The 25559-nt window shown below is 38.4% G+C and overlaps 1 protein-coding gene across 4 annotated transcripts in view; it reads left to right on the top strand.

The window, feature by feature from the left end:
• The window catches only part of DYM (dymeclin), a 221720-nt gene that overhangs the window by 91773 nt on the left and 104388 nt on the right, over positions 1-25559 (top strand). For all 4 annotated transcript variants that reach the window (XM_052775920.1, XM_052775917.1, XM_052775919.1 and 1 more), the window contains 3 exons: positions 3605-3730; positions 14334-14447; positions 15783-15877. In XM_052775920.1, coding sequence (XP_052631880.1) covers positions 3605-3730; positions 14334-14447; positions 15783-15877 — 335 coding nt within the window. The remainder of the gene's footprint in view (positions 1-3604; positions 3731-14333; positions 14448-15782; positions 15878-25559) is intronic.

Below are 25559 nucleotides of genomic sequence, written 5' to 3'. Positions count from 1 at the left end.
TGGTGCCCAGGAAGCATCACTAGCAGATGTTCTGTGACATTTCCTAGGGGTTTTTGAAATGTGTCTTTGCTCTTTTGTAACTTTGGTTTAATTTATAAATTGATTCAGTGTGTTTTTCTTAACTGTTGTAATAGATAATGTCTCAGCTTGCTTCCTAATTTGTGTATGAATCTACCTCTGTCAGTTATAGATAAATGCCTTCATCTTCTGTTGTGCTTTATAATGCTTTATCATTAGTAGGGCAATGTATCTTTTTGTTCTTATAATAAGTCTGCTTGGTAGAATGAATAGGATGTTTGTGTATCTTCCGTAACTTACAACATGTGACTTTGTATAATTTTATAAAATAATTGGGTTAAATATCTGATGCTGTTAGAGACGTTCACATCTCGAATTTGCCTGTCTTATTGAAAGTACTTGCAAGGATTCTCCAGGAAGTGGTGAGACTGGTGAAATAGGGGACGATTAAGCATAGTGTCGTCGTCTGTGGATGGGAGAACGTTGAGCCTTTTTCTGTTTGAAAGAGCAGTTACCACCCATATTGCAGGTAAAAATGCCAGTGTGAGATCTGCTTATAAGAAATAAGCTATTCCTATTGAATATGTTTGCTTTGGCTGCTGAGTTGACATTTTGTTGCTGCTCATCATGACTGGACTGAAATAACGTATGTGATGATGTATTTATATCAACTGATGGTACAGCAGTATTTTTTCCTGTGGTATAAATTTGGCTTAAGCAGGTTACTTGTGTGGCTATGCAGTCTTGTATTTTGTTGTATATTAAAGACAAGCTATTTTAAAACTCTTTGCTGGGGAAACTGTTCCTGACCTTGGACTGAATATAGCACCTGCAATTTTCAGTGTCTGTTTTTACCTGCCCCTTGTTTTGGGGATTAAACGTAACTTTTCAATGGTGGCTGTGTCTTGCCAGTTAAAAGCTGCTCCTGATGGAGGAGTGTTAGTAGTAGTCCAGCGATGATAGTTTAATGACTATGAATAAAAGGGCCAGCAATACAAAAAGAAGTGGTTATTGTCTTCTCAGTACATGGCTGGACAATGCCATTGCGTAACAAGACAGCTATAAAAGTTTTAATGTATGTGCGTAACATAAAAGTGTAGAAATGCATTTTGGTTACAATTCTAGATAAATTTTAATATAATTAAAATTTAAATTTAATCTTATATCCTAACTCTTTTTGATTTAAGTGGTGGCTTGTCAAATAGGTTTTGTTCTCAGAATGGTAATAGTTGTCCTAAAGATGTGTGTACGTCAGCAACCGGTATACAAAGGAAAAAGTGTTTGAAGGAGGAAGGGTTATAGAAACTGTATGGATTGATGCACTTTTCATCTGGAAATGGCAGGTAGAGGGAGTTCAGTTGCCGTTTGCCTCCTTGAGTTTGGTCTGGTATGTGTATGGAGAGAAGTCTGAAAGAGGAGTGGAAAGGAAAGCATGGCCGGGGGAGTGGAGGTGGGAAGAAGAGGTTCTGAAAGCTTGCAAGGTGTGTTTGGGGCAGGAGGACTGAATGCAGTGATCTGGAGAGCCAAATCACTCTTCAGAGTAAGAGTGATTTCACTAGCTAGTATGAAATTTTAGTAAGAGCACTTTCACATATCAGCTCATACGGAAATGTCTATAATGTCTTAATGTCAGAATCAAGGTACCCTTTTTTAATGTAGTTTGTAGCAGCACACTTTTAGGACTTGGAGCACTTAAGGAACATGAATGTGCTTTTTCAGCTACGGTTTGGCCTAATAGTAATGGGTGTTGACAGAGGAGATATGTTGGGCTGTTGTGAAGGAATATGTTTCGCCAGAGTGTTTTGTATGGTATTATTTAGCACTAACCAGACTGCATCACAGTTACATTGAAGGAGTGCAAGGCATGTACTTTATAAGGCAGTATATTCAATTTTGAGTAGCTGTAAAAATTAACAGACACAGCTATTTGGAAGCTGTCTTAAAAACTAAGAAGTTGTTCTACTGGTTACCTTCAGAAAGGCTTCTGTTGTTCTCTCTGCAAAGTCAAGTTGTAAATGCGAATCTTCGGTAGTTTTACATTGCTTCCTTCTATATGCAGCTTATCATAACGCTTGGACTTGGAAATGACTTTGTGCTTACGCAATGCAAAGCTACGTGCGATATAAATATTGGAGGTGGAAATAATTTGAACAGCGGACTAATGCAGTGATGTTTGACTCCCTTTTCCCCCATGCAAGGAAAAGGACTAATGTTTTTTTTGCTATATGCTATGTAGATATTCTAGTGAAAACCTGGTCTTTACTCTTAAGACCTATATTCACAAAACACAAAGACATTGACTCCAGTTTCAACTGGAGAGAGAGATTTGTGAAGGATCCTTTGAAATGGTAAAGGGAGGATGTTTGCAATGTGTAAATACTTTTTCCCTCTGCTTTTGTTGTGGTATTGTCTTGACCTTGGCCAAAGCATCTGTCAAAAGGTTTTGTGGCCTGCAGCATTTAGATCAATCTCATTGGTTTTAATAGAAACTGTTGTGTGCTTTAATATGTTCCAACTGTTTTGGGACTGGTTGATTGTGAGAGAACATTCTGGTAACTTCAGAGGCTTGTGAAGCACTTGGTGTCCTGGCCGCTCACCAGAATAGGTTTCACATGATTCATCCTGCTGCACTCGGCCTGTTTTGAAAAACAGAAAGTCTTTAGGTGTCTAGAAGCTTCTTGGAACAAATTCTGCATCTCATCCGCTATCTTGGAATTGAGAGTTTTCTCCAGTTCCTTTTTCCAGGGTATTTTGCGATTTAGGCCTATTTCTGCAGCCTGGGGAAGCCACGTTGTACTGAGCCAGTGGAAAGCTAATTTTCAGTTGGTAGAGAGACAACGTTTGCATCTGGATTAACTTTAGACTAGCATTCAGGTATGCTTGCTGTTGCAATGAAATCTCATTTTCATTATTATTGCAAGACTTTGGCTTAAGCTGTTCATCCTGGTGGAAATGTTGCAAGACCTTGGGCTGAACTCTCATCATAATGTCAGTTCTCTTTGGCTGCATATTATCTAGAATTGGAAAAACAGGCCTTTTCTAGTCTTAATCCAACCCAAACTGGTTCTTTTCTGGGATTATCTCCACACACCAAGATGGGATTTGAGTTTCAGGTCTCGAAATGCCTCTGTGCACCTCAGCTCCAATATGCCTGGCTATATTTGATGAGGACAGTCCTTTCAGACCAGGCTTGTGCTAGCACAAATGGTTAGAAACAATTGTTTTCCTGCTTGAACGTGTGAAAATCTTGTTTAACAATTTTATTTTCCCATAGTCTAGAGGGGAACTAAAGCTTTCAGAGCCTATGGTAACTGGTATGGCTGGAAATCTCATTTATTAGGAATTGAAATTCCATGTCTGACCACAAGAAAGAATTTGTTTAGACTCTCTTGTGGAGACAGAATAAAACAGATGGAAGGTGTTTGAACGCTGCACGTCACTATTTAGGGGTGGTTATTTCAAGAGGGAGGAATTGCTGTGATATTGTTAAGGGCAGGGTGATACACAGGAGGTTTAGAGTCTCCTCTGTTTATTGTCTGAGGTATTTGAAAACTAAACTAATACACACGTTTTTCCTTCCCTAAAGGTTCTGCCAATTCTTGAAATTCTCTATCACGTTGAAGAAAGGAATTCACACCATGTTTATATGGCTCTTATCATTTTGCTGATCCTTACAGAGGATGATGGCTTCAACCGATCCATTCATGAAGTGGTGAGTTGTTTTGGTAAATAATTCTTCAGGTCTAAAAATCGTTTAAATATTTATTTTTATAAAGATACATCTGTATATCTGTTTCCTCAGCAGAGGCTGTGTTTGTCCAAATTTGATGGCGTATACGTATTTCTTTTGTAAGGACTAGTAGCCTGAAGTTAGAAGAGTAATTTCAAAGATTTCCTGAGTGAACAAATGCGCTCGCTCTTGTAGAGGAGATGCTGCATATACCTCTTTTTCTGTCTTTTTTTGGTGCTTCCTGTTACAAATTAATGTAGTAATAGCCAGGCAGGCTGCCTCAAAGATGCTGAGTGTTTGCCATGGAAGTGGTGGGGCTAGAAGAGAGAGAAAAACAGAAAACCTTTTTTATTTCTCTTGAAAAACTTCGCTTAACCAGTTTGATGCAGCTGAGAGGAGCTTTTAGTTGGAGGGGTTTTTTTCCAGGCTGAATATTACTTCCTTACTTGGCATTTCTTTTTCTGTCTTTCTGCTAGATTAATATCTATTTTATGTTGTCCGTATAATATGATCCAAATTTTGACTAGCTTTGATGGGCCTTGACCATCTGTGCTGGAGAATACCTTGGATAATTATGTTCTAGTTTCCTAGCTTCTAAAGCTACGATAACGCAGAAGATGTCTGCACTGATTTGATTTAATTTTTTGTCTGGGACATGGAAACTCTCATTTGGGGTTATGTGAAATTAATGAAATGCAAAAAGCTGGAAGCAAGTTTCAAGGTATCTAAACAGAGCTCTTCTCCCAGGTAAATTTCCAGCCTGTTTTGGAGGGAACTGGCATTTTTTTCTTGGTGCCAAGCAGTAGAGACTTACAGTATTTATTCTCTGAAATTTTAGATTATTTCCTATAGCTGTCTATGTAGAAAGCAAGAAGAGATGATGTTTATATGCAATTTCCTGGGAGTACCTTTTAGGAAGCAGCTTTTAGGAGGAGCACCTATAGTAACCATGCAGTTGACTGAAACAACATTTTCCTGAAGCTTTCTTCTGCCTCATCTTCGTGTGCCTTGAACCTATACATACGCATGTGCATGTACATGTGTGATGTGTATTTTGGGGTTCCATATCACTAAGTCATTTAACTTCTCTCCTAAACTGAGCTTGTTGCGGGTTAGAGTACAGCAGACAAGGTTTCACTCCTGCCTCAGTCTCTTTCCCCGTCATTCTTCATTCATTTTAAAGACTTTACACATGGTCTTTCAATAAATTCCTTACTGGATAAGTAAAAGTGGAAGATTTCCCTAAAATTGTTCATGAGGATCCAGCTGTGGAATGAAAACATAAATCAAGTTTTCTTGTCCGGTTTATTCTTGCCTTTGCAGCTAACCCTGCCAATATAGTTGTAGTGTTTTCTGTGCAATGTGGATATTAGTTTACTGCCTCCATTTTAATAAAAACAAACCCAAACCCCACCTTGTTCCTTTTACCCTGCACTGATTTTCTCAGTCCTGCCTTTGTTTCTTCCATCATCTTCTCAATTTAATCTTTGATTTTAATTCAGACTTTCACTAACTGCTGCTTTTACTCTGTGGTTGCGTTTTCCCACTCCATAGTGTCTGGTGTGAAGCATCCATTCATTCAGGACGTTATGTGGCCAGAGTTTTGCTGGTTTTGCTTCTCAGCTAGATAATGAGGTGGCTGTAAAATGCCTGAGCCTACAGGCCTGTCTATGTCAACTTCTCCTGTCGGCCCTCCTGCAGAAAAAGCTGTGAAAGTGGAAACTTTTACCATCAAAAACCAATGGAGTGTTATGACACCGCAGAGGATAGATGTGGAATAACCTTAACCCTTCCTCCTGTCCTCCTCTGTTCCTTACTACTCTTTCTCTTCCCTTTTCTCCATTCTCTGATGGACAGGGCATGTTTCATGCCAAAGGAGAGAGCAGATTGCTTTTCCACCCTTGCTGTGCTTTTCTTACTGAATTGGAAGGCTTTTTCTTGCCCCATGCTCTTAATCTTGGTGTCATGTGGATGGACTGGATGCAGTGAAGGAGAAAGAAGAGGTCTCCTCTTGTTCAAATCTTAAACTGCGCACTCCGAAGTCACCTAAATAAACTATGATATAGACAAGAGTCGATGACTGTGATAGCAACTCTTACATGTTCCTTGTAGAAAGGATTCCTTATTTATAGAAAAAACACATTATGTTATACTTCAAAAAAATAAAGTTACCTTCTTGATCTACGTGACTTATGCCATTCCTGAACTTTACAGAGGGATGTGGATATCAGAAAACAAATGTGAGCATCACATCTTAGCTTGTGAACTGTTGGGGAATGGATATATGGGTAGGGGGTTCCTACAGATCCCGTGATGGGGAATAAGTGTAGTTAGTGCCCCACTTTGTGGAAAAAGGATTCAAAACCATATTGATAAATCACTTCCCCTCACCCTTAACCTCACTCAGTTTTTTAAGTGGGTGTTTCCAGGTACGAATGACCAAGTTACTATTAAAAAAGTACAGTATAAACCAAGAAATTAGTCTCATACTTTCTTAAATAATAACTCCACATCTCCTAAAGGCTGAGAGGGTATTACAGGGCAGCAAAATGAAGGGAGTTGGGAAAGCTGTATAGGTATTTCTGTAAAATGTGAACATTTAGTGTCAGTTACACAACTGGAACGAAACTCTTATTCTCTGCAAGTATTTATCAAATTTTAGCAATTGCAGCAGGATTATTTTTTTTCCCCATCACTTGGGTAAAGTATGAAGAAAAAAAGATTTGATGTATTTTAGATCAACCTGTTTTTCTCTCTGCTGCTGTGTATCCCGTGTACTGTTCTTATAAGAAGCATGACTGTACAGTCCATTTATGGGCTATTTTCCTTTGTGGTATTTAACCCACATTTATTTATTGATTTTTAAGATTAATTTTAGTAAGCACAGTTTTATAAATCTTGTGATTATACCGACTGGTAAAGAGCTCAGGAAACCACAGAAACTCTTTTTGACTGCTGAAGTGTTTTTTGTTTAAAATGAATGTGGTCTTAACTGCCTGGAAAATATGATCAAAACCATAGGTCCTGTTCCTGCAATTGGCTAAATGCAGTTAGGTCCCTGTAACCACATAGAGCTCCATTTCTTTCACTAATAATAATAATAACAACAGAGTAAACGAGTAAATGCAAGAATTCCCTAAAGGGGACAAGTATTGGTGATTTTTCTTCTCTGATTTATGAAACCATAAATAAAATTACACCAGATGTCAAAATAACATCATATAATACTTTATGTAGCAGTAACCTATAGTACTATCGTAGTACTTCATGCTGTAGTAAATAGCGATAGACTGTAAAATCACAATTTAACTGTGTTTATTTTTAATGTGTTAAGAAATATCTCGCAAACAAAGTTATGGGAAACCGAGAATTTCGGTGCTCGGTATATATAGAACCGAGTTCCTGTTCTTTGCAACTGCAGGTCTTGCACCCTGAGTTGTAGGTGTCCAGGAGCCTGGTGCTAAAAAGAGTAATTAATCAAAACCTTTAAAAAAAAATTTTTTTTTAATTATTCTTGCAAGACCATCCCAGGTCTGAGCTTTTTGTTTTTCTTTTTTCCCCTTTTTAATATTATCTGCAAACCAATGAGATTGTTCAAATTGTGGCACTGATTTCAGGTAGATGATTTTGAAATTTAAGGTACTTTCATGTTTCATGCTTCTGAAACCCAAAACCAGGTGAGGGATGGTGGTGGTTGCTGTTGCTGTTTTTTAAATAGGCATTTCATTGCCTGCCTGCTATGGTTGCTTTCTTCAGTAAGGGGGAGAGGAGAGTAGAGGTGACAGGGACTGGTATGTAACTTTTTAACTTTGAATTTTTTTTTTTTTTTTTAAGAGTAGTGGACTATTCTAAGGCATAGTTGTCTCAGTGAATGTAATTTTCTGGGGCTGGTTCTCACTGAAACTTTAAAAACAGCATTGGCCGTTTCTGGAGTGAGACTAGGGATGAGCATGTCTTGTCCATGGTTACAACTGTCAACATGTTCTTTAACAAGCTCTGGTAACTTCATGTTTTGCATTAGGAATTTGAAATTTGGCAGGTGGCCTTTGTGCTAGGGCTGTGCTGCTGATAATCTGACTAAATTTGACCAAATTATAAATCTCGGGGGGAAGAGGAGCAGTCTGTTTCCATCTGCAGAGCAGATACGTAGCCGGAGGTGGCCTGATGTCTGTGGTGATTGCATATTCTCATTTTGCTGCTCCCAGAGCCAGCTGGGCTGTTTGCATCCTCCCCTGTCCAGGGGTCATGTATCAGTTGACATACACAGGGACGAGCTGAAGCTTGCGTAGGTGCTGCTTCCAGCTCCTGTGGGATGGGACTGTGCTCCCAGGGATGCTCCTGTTGCGGCTTGGCAATGGTGGAAGCCGCGTAGAGTCATTTAGGTTGGGAAAGACCTTTAAGATCATCGAGTGTAAATCGAGGAACTTCCACTGTGGTTGGTAAGGTACAGGGATGTGCCCCACAAAATAGCACCAAAGGGGGTAGGAGGAAACATGGGCCTCGTTTCATTTGTGGGAGGAAGTTGCTTTGCTATTTCACTCATAAATGAGAGAGTATAAGAAATAGCTTATTAGAGATTTAATCAGCAAGTTAATCTTTTTTTGTCAGGTAAGTGTATTTTGTCTCAGAGGGGAAAAAAAAAAACCCAACCCTTGGGTATCGTTTTAGAGCAGGTTGGGTGAAATGTCTTTTCAATAAGCATCTGGAAATACGTCCCTTTATGTGCTATTGGTTTGGATTTATATTGTGCGTCATGTCAAAACAAACAGTATTTTATACTACCCATTTTCATAGTTATATTTTGTTTTAAAGAGTATGTTAAATTTTCAGTAATCTAAGCATTCAGAAGTCAGGAAATGAAAGGTGCAACCACAACTTATCCCTCTTATATTTATGTATTACAGAGTGTAACCATTACTTAATGATCATATTTGATTCTTCAGATAACAGTATATTTTTCTTCTGGAAGGTTCAAGTGCGCAGCTTGAGATATTTTTCGTTGTCAAAGTGGTTCATTTATTTCTTTATATAAAATCTTGTCTTGAAAACAGATATATTCACATAGTCATAAATAAGCTGTTTCTAAGAAATCGCAATTAGTTGGAACCAAAGTGGCTGTCTGCACTTATTTTAGCATTTTGCAGCTGTGAAGTAACCCATTAACTTGCTATATCTGTTCATAGGTTTATGCTTAGCAGCCTTGGGATGATTAAGTTCTCTAGCAGAGTATCTTCTTGCAGTGAAGTTCGTATGTGTAATCCATGAATTACTCAACTAACAGCTTTTTAACTTTTCAGTCGCCTGTTTTGTGAAAATACATGTGGATTTTTCTTTGTCTTTCAGGCTACTCCTGTTAATCATTTATGTTGTCCGTCCTGACTAGTTGTCCTTGTTTACTGAAACTGCTTGGATGACTTGCTTTCATTTATACCATCATCACTTTCTCTTAAAATAGTATTAGTGACTTGTTATAACCAGAAATTATACCTGTTTCCGCATCCATTCATAGCCTGCTATATGTGGAAACCTTTCTTGTAGTGATTTCATGTTTCCTATTTGTTCCTCAGCCTTGACCATTCTTCCCTTAAATACCTCTCAAGTCTTCTCTTTTTTCCATATTCTGATTTTTCTATCCTTTTAGCAAAAGGTGTTTACCAGAAATTGTCACACTTGAACCTGTTGCTGGGGATGTTTGTCACCTTAGCCAGCACTGCACTACTATTAAACAGTGGTTTTCCTATCTATAGGTTATAATTATTGGCTTCACTTCAGCTCCCTTGTGGGAAATGGGACAGTGCTGACAAAAAGTCAGGTACTAGGTAGCATGTGATAACAGAGAAACTTTTTTAATTTTAATGGTCTGAACTTTTATTTTGTTTCTTCATATATGGTACAGAAATGACTTCTATATCTCAAACTGCATCAGCTTTCCTACTAACATTAATTTCCTGAGCCTCCTGAATGTCTTCAGTGGCTATATCTTTTTTCATTTTAGTGTATCTAGTCTGTAACGATATTTGGGATGTACCTCTTGTTGCATAGGCCTTTGTGTGCATGATTTTCAAAGCATAAATGGGTAAGAATCCTTTTAGGAGGTTCCTGCTTTTTAGGAGGTTCATAAAAAAAACCCACCAGGATCTTTCAGCATAGGCAAATGCAGTCTTCTCTGAAATACTTCAAGAAAGAGAGGCTTTTGGGTATGCTAGGAATAAAGTGAGGGAGGAGAGAGTTTGATGAATCCTAATTAAGATGCTATTTCAAATGTCTCTTGTACTGTCAAAGAGCTTCAAGAGACACAGAGTTAAGGTGAGAATGAGGGTGGGAGGTAAATGAAAGAAATGTACGTGCATGTGGAATATGCAGAGCCTGGAAGGTGAAAAAATGTTTAAAAAAAACCCCCAAAACCAAAAGGCATTTTAAAGATAGTACTTATAAAGTATTACCCTTGTTTAGAATAAGCTTCATAGGATTCTTTTTTTTCCACTTGGGTTTTGCTTTAGGATCTATCGACTAAGGTTTTTGATAAAATATATGTGTAATTATGTCTTGACTATTAAGTATTACTTACGGTAGGATCCTACGCAGTGCTAAGGGAAATATAATATCCCCCAGCGCCTTGTGTTAAATAATACCCTGATTTTGCCAGCAATACTCCTATTCCAAATGCTGGGAAAAGCCATGGTACCCACTGCAGAGCTCAGCTTGGGGTGATCTGCGGTGGAGTACTCGAAAAGCAAGTGCCTTGATGGGTGGCCTGGGCAGCTGGGCACTTACAGGGGGCATCAAGTTGGGGGTAGCTGAGAAAAATCGGTTATGTGAAGGTGGTGACTGCTTTTCTGCCCCAAAGGAGGAGTCCTGTGAGAATGCTTTCTTTAAAAAAAAAAATTATTTTTTCCTTTTAATTCTGCTGGTTTGAATGTTTCTGATTAATCACGTATAGGTCTGTCATGACTGCAAATTTTGCTGTGAGAGGAACTGTTGGATGCATTTCTCAAAGGTCTTCGTTGTCATCGTGCTGTGTATTTGATAGGATAGTCTTACTTTGCTTTGGGTTGGAGCTGATAAAAATGCTTTTAAAGGCATAGGTGGGAGTATGATGTGTGGAAGGGAAGGAGAACTTGATCCCAACTGATAAAGAAAAGAAACACTTAAAGCAAAGAGAGCCTGTGACATACGTGTTTGGGATTGAAGGGTAAAAGTTGATGGATGAAACGAAGCAGAATTATATGTAGGTTACAGGGCTTTTTGAGTATTTCAGAGTGGGTGACATAAACCAATTATAGTCTAACCTCTCCGTTCTCAACACTAATACAACTTGCATTACTGTGATATTTGAGTGCCTCTTGGGTCCTCAAAACAGTATAGTACTTAAGATCTTTGATGCTTCACAGATCGTAATATAAATCATTTGCTTAGTTTATGAGGCTTTGTGGGAGGCATGCGCTCTGCGTATGCGTCTTAAACTTACTACAAAAATTAAGACTGATGACTAGAAAAGAAATTCAGCAATTGGTGTGCTGTAAAGTAATCAAAATGCCTTGCTGCAACTTGTATTCGGAAGGACTGGTCAACAGCAGTCTGTTGGCTGATTATATTGGTGATACTCCATACCCAACTATGGGGAGCTTGGGGAAAATTCAATACCAAAGCAGACTGATGGAAGAGAAACAAAGATCAGGAAGATAATTAGAAAGGGAGAATAAGAACTTCCTAGTTGAAGCGTTCTTTTTATAATACAACTCTTGTTTTTAAATAGAACGTATTTCTTTGGAGAGAAAATTAAGTTGTCATCTGCAATGACAACTGTGCTGTTAATATTCTTATAGGACTCCTATATAGCCTGCTCATATTCCACTGTATGCAAAGCATCCTGGCTTGTGTCAGAAATAGTGTGGCCAGCAGGAGCAGGGCAGTGATCATCGCCCTGTACTCGGCGCTGGTGAGGCCACAACTCGAATAATGTGTTCAGTTTTGGGTCCCTCACTGCAAGACAGACCTTGAGGTGCTGGAGCGTGTCCAGAGAAGGGCAACGGAGCTGGTGAAGGGTCTGGAGCACAGGTCTTAGGAGGAGCGGCTGAGGGAACTGGGGTTGTTTAGCCTGGAGAAAAGGAGGCTGAGGGGAGACCTTATCGCTCTCTACAACTACCTGAAAGGAGGTTGGAGCGAGGTGGGTGCTGGTCTCTTCTGTCAGGTAACAAGCGATAGGATGAGAGGGAATGGCCTCAAGTTGTGCCAGGGGAGGTTTAGATGGGATATTAGGAAAAAATTTCTTCACCGAAGGGGTTGCCAAGCATTGGACCAGGCTGCCCAGGGAAGTGGTGGAGTCCCCATCCCTGGAGGCATTTAAAATACGTGTAGATGTGGTGCTTAGGGACACGGTTTAGTGGTGGACGTGGCAGTGTTGGGTTAACGGTTGGACTTCATGGTCTTAAAGGTCTTTTCCAACCTAAATGACTCTGATTCTATAATTCAGAAAGATTTGCACAGATCCAGGCTCTGGGCTGAATGGAAGAAGCTGTGTTAGTAAAACAGCCCTTGGTCTCCTGTTTCTTTCTCAAATATAGGCAAAGAGAAAAAGATTGCTTTAACATACTGCCTTTGATCAGCTGAACCGTGTGATGACCATAATTACTAATCCCCTTAAATATATAAAATACAGCATTTCAAATGACAGATTTAATATTATGGAAACTACAAATCTGGGCTGACCTTTTTGGATTCCAGTTCTGTATTCTTTTAGTGATTAGCAACCAAGTGACTACATAATTTAAAAACATGACATACAATGGTTTGTAAAGTAAACACCTGATTATCAGAGAAACACAGTAACTCTTTGCCATTACCATTAACGAGGCAAGGTGGTGTTTTGCACCTTTAACAAATAAATAACGAGATCTAAATACCTCTATGTTGCTTGTCCATTTCTGCAGGTTACCTGAATGTTTGAGTACAAGCAATGTTCTTACTTTCAGATGTGGAATCATTTCTCTGTGGCAGTGTTGAGTTGTAGAGGAAGAGTCCTGCACTACCAAACCAAGGGGTGATGCTATGGTGTGACACTGCATAATGAGAGATGCCTAAACTTTGGGCCCAGATTTTGTGACAGTTTTTGCAGAACTTAGTTTTACATTCCTTCAGAAGTCTGTGTAGATATCATTGCGTAGATTATCCTTTTTTTTTTTTAGGTAGCTGTATGAGGCTTTACATTCTGAAAGTACTATTTTTTAAATATTTCAGAATTTCACTAAATTAATCTATATATGATTTTAATTTCGCTTTTCAGGTACCCCTTCTTTTTCACAAATAAAATTGATTCCTTCCATCACAGTTTATACGAATGTGTATATCTTAGAAGGAGTAAATAGTATAAAACCATCAGCAGCTTGAAGTGGTTCCCAGCGCTACCTTTCCCTTTGTCTTTTGCAAGTCATTCAGTGGCCAACTCTCCATATCTCCTCATAGGAAATCGGTTGCTACTTCTCCATCTTCTCTCTTAAAGAAGGAAAAGGTTTTGCTGAGTGAGCTTGTTAGTGGGAGGAAGAGGGAATTCTAGAAGCAGAAATGATGTAAAATGAAGGATGACAATTCTTTTCATTCATCCAAAGGAGAGGTGGGAAGAAGGGATATGGTCAGAAGTGTGTTTTCATTCAACTTTTTAAGAGAAGAGGTTAACTAATGAAGTTGATTGGTGAGGTTGGTGGGGTTTGGATTTTTTTTTTAAGACATCTGAGCATGAAGTTTCAATGAAACATACTTAATATATCAGTTATATAGAGGATCTTCATGGTTCTTGGGCAGTTCCTTTTGACTAATTTCTACCAGTCCTTTAAGGCAGGGGGGATTTGTGCATGTGTTTGCTATACCACTCTAGGTTGGTCGACTGAGGAAGAGGAAAGAGTGGATTGATTCTCCTTCTGCAATAAAGTCCGAAATGGTGGTAAACTTCATCCACCCTGATAGTGGAGAGCACTGAAAGATAGGAAGCTCTTAATCTAGCTGATGACTTTCTCTAACCTATTAGGGGAAGAGACCTCACCTCCGGCAAGAGAAAGGCTTCAGTGTGAAGTCAACAGTTAACCTGTTGATCTGCCCTGCGTCCTTCAGCATGTGCGCTCTTGCCGATCAGCCAGAGCTCGTACGTGCTGCCTCTTGCCCAACTTGTAATGAGGGAAAATGGGGAGGAATTGGCAACATTATTCAGGTGGCTAGGGTGGAATTGGAGACTTTATAAAGTGTATAGGGTAGGATCAAAAAGAATATAGGAATGTGGTGGCACAGGGCATAGAAATTAGGGAATTGCCACATTTAATCATCTTTCTACACTTAGTGTGTTTCCACATGACTTATGATAAAGTTGATGAGATCTACGGGGTGATAATACTGCAGAGATCTGTCTCTTTTTTTTTTTCTTTTTTTTTTTTTTTCTTTTTTAATCTTCTTGCTTTAGAATCCAATTGGTTTTGGTCACATTAGAGGCTGGAAGCTAATTTACCTATCTTAAGGAATGTGAGAGTCCAGACAACTTTTTACATTCTTATTCAGACCTAGGTGCTGAAGAACTTTGTTGTTTGTGTTTTTTTTTCAGATACTGAAAAATATCACTTGGTATGCTGAGCGTGTCTTAACAGAGATCTCACTTGGGAGTCTCCTGATACTAGTTGTGATAAGAACCATCCAGTACAACATGACACGGACAAGGGTAAGAGTTACGTGTAGCATTTCTGCACGTAGTGTGGATTTCTAACTCCGACAGCATTAATTCAATTTCAAACAGGGTGTGGGATTTTTTCTTCATTCTGTTGCAACCAGTTGGCATCTGAATTTACAGGAGGGAAGGAATGGGAAGATCAGCCGTATTAACTAAGCACAGTATTAAGTGGTTCTGAACTAGTAACACCATCTCTGTATTATCGTTCAATTCATTGAGTAGGTTTCTCTAAAGTCTGTGATCCAGGCACTGAACTGCTCATCTTCAGATGAGAAGGAAAAGTTCCTTAGGCTGATGAGTAGAAATGATTCCTTATAGGTTGCTTGTCTCTATTCGGTTACTCAGAAGTGGGAATTTCAGCTCTATTTATTGTTAGTGTTTTTATGAATTAAGACAGCGACCGGGCCATAAAACCTTTCTGAGCTTTAGCAAAGCAAAACCGCTTCAACTTTATAGCCTCGTATCAGATTTTGTGCATTTGTCAAGTATTTGATTCTATACCTTATCTCAAACATATAAGCATGGTTTCATGCACTTTTGAATACTTTCAACAATTAAAGGCACAGAAGTTTTTACATGAAAAAGTAGAAAAAAATATTTAAATACATTTTAAATTGGAAAACTTAAGGATTTCACTTTTATGATCAGAAGAATTGGAAGAAACGAGGACATTCTTGGCATATATTTGTAGGGTTTGGAATCTGTTATGTTATGTAAATGCATATTTTAGACTTGAATAGGGAAATAAATCCCTATTGGATTGGATGAGTGGACACATCTGGTTCTGTGAAAACCTTTGACTTCAATAGGGCCATCATTTAAATGCTTATCTCTGCTCAAATGGTTTCAGGGATGCTAGCAAGGGGACCAGACCTCTGAAGTATCGTACGGTTATAGTTGTGGGACATATAGAATGCTTTGAAAGAGTTAATAGGGAGATGAGTTATGAAGCAGAAAATTTTAGGATTAAGACTACAAAAAGGAGAGAGAGGAGAATGTCTTTCAGTATTTGTTACATCTATGATATCATTGTGAATCAACATTACTAAAGATATGAAGACATACACATATACATATGTCTGTATACATATACACTCTGAAATCTGTGTGAAACAATCACTCTTTTATAAGCCTTATATTTTAAGAAAACATATTTAAAATATGACCAACTATATACACTTTGCATTTCTGCTGTATGCTTTTGACAGTGTCCTTTAAAGCAACATATATTACTCAGTCTTTTGAATGATTCCTGCAATAGGTGTCAGTATATACCAAAAGGACAGTTTGATGTGGGGTTTTTTTCTTTCCTCTCCTTTCTGACAGGACAAATACCTTCATACAAATTGTCTGGCAGCCTTAGCAAATATGTCAGCACAGTTCCGCTCACTTCATCAGTATGCTGCTCAGAGGATCATCAGGTAAATATAAAGACTTCTCTTGAAACTCATCTTTGCTGAAATTCAGGAGTAGAGAAACTTGAATTTTATATGCCTTAATAGATACTGATGAACTAAATAGCTGAAATGATAACTGAATAACTAAATAATCCCAGAATAAACCTTATTTGCTTTATACTTGAATCTGTTCTGAATGCACAAAAAATATTAGTTTCTCTGAGAAACTCTGAACAGAACAGTACCTGCCTTCAGACTGGAAGGTTTTCAGGGATTTGTGTGAATTATGCTTTTTTTAGTCATGTATCCCGTTATTATAAAAATGCACTGAGTGGTAGTTCTCAAGTACTATGCAGACTGGATTTTCAACTTGCTTTACTTCTTCCTGCATATTTGGCAAAGGATCTATTTGTTAAATCAGACAAAACACAATGATCATTTTGTGACGGTGCCCTGCAAATATGGGCAATAAAACCCACACCAGTGCTTTTCAGCTGATAAAGTTTATTAGTCTGTATAGCAATAAATAGTCAATATCTGCTCTGGTTCTAAAACAGGGCCATAACTTTAAAGTAGATATTGAAGTTGTTCCTTCCTAGTTTGTATCTGTGCTGCAGACCACTTTGTAAAGGCAGGTAATCATGCATCAGGCATCCTTCTCATCTTGGCAGCAAGCCCTGCTCCATGCTCCAAGAGAAACCGGGAAGGTCCTTGTTAATGCGATCTGGAATAAACTGTTAAAGTCCTTGTCAAGTACAGACAGTGTGCCAAAAATAAGTAAATGATAATTGCATGCCTGTGCGCTTTGTAAAGGACTGGGTTAACGAGATACATCTTGTTCTTAAATCACTGCTCTTTAGGATTTAATTCTCTCCGAGCCCCTTCTCTTTTGGAAATGGTTGGTTGTAAAAGTATGGACAAGTAACCAGGATGAATGCATTCTGCCATTACCTTTTCCCTGCTTGATACTTGCCTTCTTTTCAAACCCTTGGCAGTGATAATGAGTGTTCAGAGTTTGAACTGGAGCTATTTTCCCATTATGTATCACAGACATTGTCTTACATCCCTGCTCTCTTAATTTCTCAAATCATAGGCACGGAGTCTGAGTTTTCCAAGCATTTGCAAATGTTGACCTCTGAAATCATAGAGCTTGGCATGGTGTGAGATACGCTACCTTGATGCTCAAAAACTTGGTCTGTTTTTTAGTGTGATACTTTGTTTGCAACTTCAGAGCTTTTTCTTATGTTCCCGGTTTCTGATTTTGTTCCATTTTATTCTACTGCTGTTTCTGCAGACCAAAGCAAGATGTGTTCCTCTGGTTATATTTGGGCCAGGAAGAGGTTGTCTTGCTAGTCCCGTTACAGCCGGCTGTTATCACCATTCAGTAATCTTGTAGTCATCTAGCATCACTGCATTTGTTTTTCTGGGTGGCTTGGCTTTTGTCAAAATGCTTTGAGTTTATGGACATCTACTGTTCAAAATTTAAACTCATGGTTCAAAGTAAGCTCAGCTGGATTTTTTTGTTTTAATTGGGTTATGAAACGGCTAAGCATGTGGTCTGCTGGCTTATCGGAAGAGATGGCAGCCATCAGTAGAGAAGCAGCAACCTCGTTACCTTTGTACATACGTCTCGCCTCAACCTTACAACTCAGTAACGTAAAAGGAGCCTTTATGTGCTGCGAGGCTCCTCCCCACACCAGCCTTCTCCAGCCTTTTCACGTGCAGTTTTCACCATGTGTAATGGCATCTTTGAGGCAGATTGACTCCCTGATGTATAAGACCCATCTCAAGACCCAAGGAAGGATGTGCAACACCCAGAAATTCTCTTGTACTCCTTGTATGCAGCTTTTCAACAATCTGCTGTGACGTTTGGGTGCCTTAGTCATCATCTCTCTAGACATGCATAGTTATAATGAGACTTTAACATTGCTGCTTGATTTTAGTTGTGAAATAATTGTGCTGATATTCTTATTGAAAGTGGAGAGACTTCTGTTGTTGCTTAACACTGATGCACGCAGAAAGGAGGCAATAAGGGTGAATGGCAGAAAACAGGAAAAAAAAATTCTGTCGCATTGAAATTGTCCGTTAAATTATCTATCTTTTATTGTGTGAAGGACTAACAAAGCCATGCTTGAAATGTGCCGAAGAGAAAGAAAGACCTTAGAGCAAACACATAGTGGCTTATTCGAAACTTTTAGTTCTTCCAAAGTTGTTAGCTCTTAGTAGCTACTGTTGGGTGGTTTCTCTGTGGCTTTTAGCGGAGAGACTTCACATGGGATCTGAGCTGGGCAGTATTACAAATAATAACCAAACAATATCCAACCAACTGTAGTGTGGTAGTATAGAGTCTGAAAGGGATGCTGGTTATACGAGCCGTTGGGTGCCAGCAGGGTTGGACCTGTATTTTTATAGTTGGATGTAATGTAAGGATAGGTACAGAAAGTGGGCATACTCATCAACTGAAAAAGCAAAACAAAATGGCAATATGATATATATCATATAGAATATGATATTCTTACATAGTCCAAAGATACTCCACGCTGTTATTTTTAAGGTTCTGCCTTGTTGTAGCCAGACGCTCCGTATTGGTATAGTGTAGAAATTGTAACGAAGGAGGTGAATTTAAATTTAAAACAGAACCAGAAAAACAAGAGGAGCGTTAGGGAATATGTTTGATTTATTTTTCTTTTCCCCCTTTTTTATGTGTAATGTTGACTGAAGATCTTATTTTGCAGGTAGAAAACTGGACAATAGGCAAAAATGGCCACCAAGATTGGGATTTAATTTGTCACTATGATCATGATTGCTTATAAGTCAAAAGACCCTACTGTAAAAATATATTAAAATCTGTTGTAAAATGTCCTGTGGGGTTAGGACATGGGCAGGCTGGAAGGAATAGTCTTCTTACTTCCAGTAAGTCTTTATTGCTAGTATGGTAACATTTTCTTCTCAGGAGCTTTACAACCTTGGGTTCCCTGGCAGGCTTAAGCACCATAAAGGAAGTATTTTAACCTGATTCCATTTCAGTATACACAGAATTTTTATAAAGTTTCAGTTATCAAGAAAAGCAATAGGAATAAATACTTATGAACACATACATTTCATAAGAGATTGATGTTTTGAGGCATACATTGTCCTTCCTTTTCCTACCTTATGAAGTCTGTTAGCCACTGTTATTAAATTTAGCCGGCGCTGATGGACCCAGCGTGCTCTATGATTCCAAAGCAGAATATTTATATTTAAATTCCTATTCTGGTTCTACCATCAGAGTGCAAGTATCTCTGAGAGAAGAAACCACTGTATCCATAATGAAAAAGTGTTTGCTGTGAAGGAAAAGCCTAAAAAGAAGATGGTACTTTATATTACATAAAGTATTTTAGGGTATAGGTTTTTAAATTAAGTAGCTGTGAAACACTTACCTTAAAATCTGCTTAGCAATACAACTGAATAGACATTCATAATTTAAGCCTCACCAGATGCTCTAATGATTCCTTCCTTAATGTGAGAAGTAATTCCATTTCCATGCAGGCTTTTTCCTAATCCTATTCTGAGCAGAGACTGCCAATTCTTTTAAATTCTGAAGACTGTGTTCTATGAAAGAATTAGCTGGGAGTATTCAATGTAGTGTACTTAAGAGCTCAGTAAAATACAACTTCATCATGTTGGGTAATTTGTATCGCATTCCAGCAAGCATGAAAATTGACAGATTTGTATCAATCTATCAGAAGCAGCTGCTGGAAGTAAAAATAGATGTAATAGATGGTTTATAATAAGATCCAGGGCAGTATTCGTTTAATGTTGGATGTCCTCTATTGTAGACAGCCCTAACTTTGAGATCCTTCCCTTCTCTATCTGCTGTTACCACTGGTTTGGTTTTAATTACACAGAGCTATTTTATCACCATAGTGCCAAGGGTGATATTGCACTGCACTGTCTCTCTCTCGCATTTGTGGAGGGCTGACATTTGTATTATCTTTAAATTATATTGGTAGACTGTTATAAAGAAATAAAATAAAATGTGTGTTGATGTCGTCATTGTCACAGACGACTACCAGAATTGGGTGTATAGTCTCTAAGCAACAAAGCACAACCAGGTGGAGTGTTACACACCTGCAATAAGGGTAGGTTTTTCCTTTGCTTGGTTTCTATTCTACAAGTATAATTACCAAAAAGTAAAGCCATGCACCTAACTGGCATGTTAGTGCAGGTATTTGATTTGTCACTTAAAACTGCAAGTCAGTTGGCATTAATTCCTTTAACCTATTTGGGAAACACCTTTCATGATATTCAGCTTTTCTACAGCTAGCCTGGCTGCTCTAGTATGTGTGACAGTTGGAAATGAAGAGGAGAGTCTTTCCCTGAACAGCTGTATTCTAACATCTCATCACCATGTCATTCTAATAAAATTAGTGACAAGAAGATGACTGATTACTTAAGGCAAATGCTTTTCCTATAGCTTCATATATTGGAATGTTAGCTGTTTTCTAAGCAGGCATATACCACTAGAGGTTGCCATGCACCTCGCTAATTAGACATGCACATTTAACAATAAATGACTTTATGACGCTAGAAACACTATGCAGTTTTCCTTTTTTTCTACACTGTCACTACAGCTGTTCACATGCAGGGCTGCGTGAGCTGCTAAGAACACTTTATTGGTTGCACTTCTCCCTGTTAGATGACTTAAGGAACTTAAGTATCAAAAGATAGCACGTAATTATATCAACATTATATTTTGTTGATTTCATTGGCTATCGTAGAGAGTTCAGTGGGATTCAGGGAACGATAGGAAGAAAGGTTTCTGTCATCCTCCTGATGCTCATAGGAGCCAGGTGGAATTAGGAAAAAGGGTGTGCTTAAAAGGGATACAGAACAGAGACTTTAACATGTGCATGCTGTAGAAGGCAGTATGTTGTACTTGAGTGTCATCGTAGCCCTCCTATACCTGTTACGAGAGCAAAGCGTGACACGTAGAGCCGGCCGTACTGATTCTGGTGCTGTCTGGAAAAAGCAGAGGTAGTAATCCTACTTCTCACTGGTCAGCCAGCCTTGGAGGTGATGGTGATGAGTGCTGTAGGATATCTTGGAGCATGATGCTGGGCACTGGAGTAGCTCAATGTTGGGTTTTTCTTTTTTTTTTTTTTTTAAATACAGTTGTAAGCAGTGTGCTTAAATATCCATGCTTGTAGAGGATGGCTGCATCACTGTGGTTCCCCAAGTCCACTTTCTCTCATCTGAGAGAAGGCTGAAGCCTTTCTTTCCCTTTGCACTCTTCAGCAGTCTTCATCGTTTCATAGACTCAATTGTGTTTCATAAGCTACCAAGAAAAATTCCCATCCGTTCTGATATCTGCTCCTGTATTTGAGAATTTTCATCTCCCCAGCCAAATCATTTGTTTTACGGTTTCCTATGTTAGTAATTTAATTTTTCTGCTATGGTTTCCTCTTACAGGAGTCTGATGAGATTTTCTTGAGTGAAAACATTTATCACAGTTCTTTAAGCATAAGAGTACATGATGTTGCTTTAAACTGTGCTCTTAAACTCAGTTTAAGATTATGCTGGATTAAAAATTGTCTTTAAGGTGGAATGTGTGAGTTTCTGTAGAAACACTGTATTGCTACTGCAATATATTTGTTAATAATTACTAGCTGCAGGTAGCTTTGATCAGCAAATTTCTTGCTGGGTGAGGAAAAAAGCTTACTGTGGTTAATGCTGCAGAACGTAAAAAATACATATGGCATGAAGGAAAAAATGCATTTCTCATAATTGGTCTTTTAACTTGACTTTTTCCTGAGGAAGTCTCTGAATTTTGATAATAGATGCATGTAGCTGTGTATCTTATGTTCCTGCATACGAGACTGTGTAGCTAATTTTTAAAAATATGGAGTAATGTGCATTCAGAGTCTAATGATTTCAAGTTTATCAGCCATTTTTTCAATGATGGCCCTAATTGCTCTGTGTAAGATTGTTAGAGTACTGTAAAACTTTTGTGAGTAAAACAGTAACTCCGGGTTAAAAAGTGAATTAGAAAAACATTTCCCGTGAAATTTTTTTTCTATTTTAGCACACAATTTTTAATCATTTAAATGTGTGCCTTGCTCTTGCGTACTGATGTAATTCTTGAGTGCTTGGGTTTGCAGAAATGAAAACTAGTTTGTGTGTAGAACAGTTCACTGCTTATCCAAGAATGGGTTTTGCTTCTGATATAAATATTTGTTGGGTTTGTGAATTTGAATTTTGGTTAGTTCACAGTGTCCCTAAATAAAGTGGTTAAATTTTTCTTGCAATGTTTTCCTTTTTCAGTCATCTTTATAGAATTGCACATCTTTGTGATATCCCCCATGTTATTTGATGGAGTACATGACATGTTATTTTTCCTGCCTACCTTTTTATAGGCTGTAAGTAATCAGATTAATTGTTATTATTGTCAATTTTCATATTATATTGTCCTTAAAAGAAGAAAATTAATTACTTCCCTCTGCTTCCCCCTAGATTGTCAGTTGTTGCTTTTATAAATTCGGGATAAAGAGGAAACTAATCAAATTTTTCACATGTTGCTGTGTTTGGCAGAACGATGATGACTCTCTAATGCATGTATTAATTATGTCTTCTACCATGGCCTTTTTTCCTGGGCCTACGAGTATTTATTGAAAATATTTTTTATTTTTTTTATGTGTACATTGGTGAAGTGTTTTTAACCTAAGCTTTCTTCAGTGAGGATCTCTGTGTATAGAGTAGAAGACATTTTGAGTTTGCCAGGCATTTGTTTATTCAAATAGTCCAGTACGTGTGTTCAGCAAAGAAGAAAAACCTTTATGCAGCAGCAAGACGTGTGATCTGACCTGCTTATTAGGGGCCACATTCAACTGAAAAATCTGAAATTGTTAGTGTGTGCGGTGAAATGAGAATTTACCAATTGCTTAATAAAAGTTTTTAACAGTGCCAATAATGAGATGTAATTGTTGACTCGAAACTCATTAGGGTGCTCACATAGGAAGATAAACAAATTTCTCTCCCACATGGCTTTACACTCGGTGAGCATTCTGGTTTTCCTGCCTTTTTTCTTTGATGTCCACGGTGCTTTCAGGAAGCTCTTTCACATATAGCTTTCTCTTTCATTGGAGAATAGTGATGGGACAGTTGGTGCAGAAAACTAGTGAAATCGAGTTACCCAAATCAAAGGCACTTCTTAAGGAGAAAAACTTGAAAAAAAACCAAGATTGCTGCATGAATGCTTCAAAGCTTTTTGGTTCCTAATTCCCATTTGTTTTTAATTCTTATTTGAATACTTAAGTATAGGAACAGAGGAGTTGCTTCTCATACAGGAATCATGATTTTTAAATGGTAAAATTTTAGCATAGCAAGCATTTCAAACTTTAAATGAGATGTGTGAGTTGAGCAAAAGAAATTAGGTGAATAGGGTATGCGGTACTTCTGTTAAACTCATCTTTGTGGCTTCTTTCTTACAGCAGGGGAATGAATGGTGTTCAGTTAGAGCCATTTTTCAGATAGGAAATTTCCTAAAATTGTTCTGAATTTAGGGGTGGAACTCTTTGACCCTGTGAAACCTTATTTTGGAAAAGTCTTATTTCAGAAATACCAGCTTTCAGTTTTCAGTAATCAAAAAGCAACATAATACTAGTAAGATGTCAGTGATAGATTCATAGCATAATAGCCAACCTATACCTTTGTTAACACACAATATGAAAACGAGTTCCTGCTCTCTCTATTACTTCTCTGTTGGTATTGTAACAAGGGATTTCTGTTGCTTAGAGCTGCGTGGCTCCGAGGATGCTTTGAAACACGCAGGTTTACGTCATACCATGCACACTGGGTGCCTGGGCTTCAGATAGGCTTTAATGCCACCATAAGAACGATCAATAGACAAGTCTTTTATATTCTGGGTTCAAACCTTAATTGGACCATTAAATTAAATCTCAGTTTACTGATCTCTTAATCATAATAGAGGAGTGTTCATAATAGCAAACCCCAGAGAAAAGAGGCTGCTTCTGCTCTCACACCAGTGTACATCAAGAGATTTCACAAGTCAAATTATATGATAATAAAAGGTCAAGCTCTGAAAGTGGTTCTTGGAATTAATGTCCTGTGGCCAGAGCTGTTAAATACTGAACCCTCTGAGCATCAGCTTGCCTCTTCCTTTTTTATAATCAAAAGAAAAGAAAAAAGAAGGGAATTGAAGGTAATGAATAGTTTCACTAAACCAGTGATATCTGCCTCTGCAGGTATTGGGAGGGGCACGGTCACAAAGCCCTGGTTTCTGATAGCGAAACATAAATATCTCCGGTCTGAGCTGTTCAAGGATAATAGGTAATTTTTTCTCCTCTTCTGCATTGCACATGGACTGTAGTTGTGCTAGAAGGAAATTACCTTAAGGAAAGTTACTGCAACAGTATGACTGTTTTCTAAGTTTTCTAAACACGAGGGGTTTTTTCATGTCAGGCTTATGTTGGATTTCATCGGCGGTGCTCACGTGCAGGCCATGAATGTGCAGGATGCCCTGCAGCCCTGGACTCTGATTTGGTATTTTGGGGGGACCTGTTGATACCAACAGTGGCGTTCAGTAATTCCTGTTCCTGAATATTTTCATGCAGACATCGTGTCATTGAAATAAACAGGGGAAAAGCATCTTTCTGTGGATGCAATTTCGGGTGATTTATCTGCAACTCAAACAGCTTGTTTGATTTTTCTGTGTTTGCTTGAAAGCAATAGAAAATGGCCTGTTCATCCCAGCAAACTTTCATTGCCATGTAGTGCCCTGGCTGGTGAATGTGTTACTTTGAAATATTTGTGTTGACTTTTTTTTTCCCCCCCATGTCCTTTGCTTTGGTGCCACTTACCATGTGCTGTATGCCTTAGATTTTAGCAATAAATTGTCTTCAGCATGGAAGGCCACAGAATTGACTGGCTGACATTGCCTCAAAAATAAGAATGAAAAACCTCAAAGACATTTTGCTTTTAATGCTTCTTAACTTTGAAATAGTTTTCTAGCATTTTAGTTTAGAGGAGAAAACCTGTATTATCTAACCTGGATATAAAATGATATTCTATTTATGAGAAGCTGCTTTATAATGAGATTTTTTACCCCCCATGCAGTGCAGTATGTTACAAAAGCGATAATCCCATTTTTATTAGATGTTCCAAGTAGAGTGAAAACTAATGGCTTCTCAGAGAAGGGCCTTCATGACATTCTCAAGTTCAGGCCATGTTTGAAAGAGGACACTGTGGGAGTGGAAGATCAAACAGCTTCAAGCCACTGAATCTGAACTTTGGTTTTAATCTGTGGACTCTCAGGAGTAGAAGTTGTGTGCACAGCAGGATACCTGGAGAGATTTTGGCGTCAACTGGTCAACCTTGGGTAGCTTTGGCTTGTTCTTTCATGAGCTGTTCACAGGCACAGACAGGCTAGTCTATTTGCAGATGCTTTTTACGTTCTTCATCCTCCACTGTGTCACTGTTACTTCTTATACAGAGGTTTCTGAGTCTGTGGAGTGGCTTTTGTTGGGAGACAGAAACAATTTATAAAGATCTCAATAGCGTTAAATAAAGGAAACATATGCTGGCCTTATTAGTAGCTTGTTGACCTAGATTAGCTGTGGGGAAGCTTATAAGCTGATCAGCCATTCCAAAATTGGGAGGTGTCATTGCAATTAGTAGGAAAGGCTGTGACAAAAGGGGAGACAACAAT

Source organism: Harpia harpyja, chromosome Z (genome assembly GCF_026419915.1).
Source record: "Harpia harpyja isolate bHarHar1 chromosome Z, bHarHar1 primary haplotype, whole genome shotgun sequence".
NCBI classification, from domain to species: domain Eukaryota; kingdom Metazoa; phylum Chordata; class Aves; order Accipitriformes; family Accipitridae; genus Harpia; species Harpia harpyja.
The sequence above is the reverse complement of the archived record's forward strand: the minus strand, read 5'-3'. Positions and strand labels throughout refer to the sequence as shown.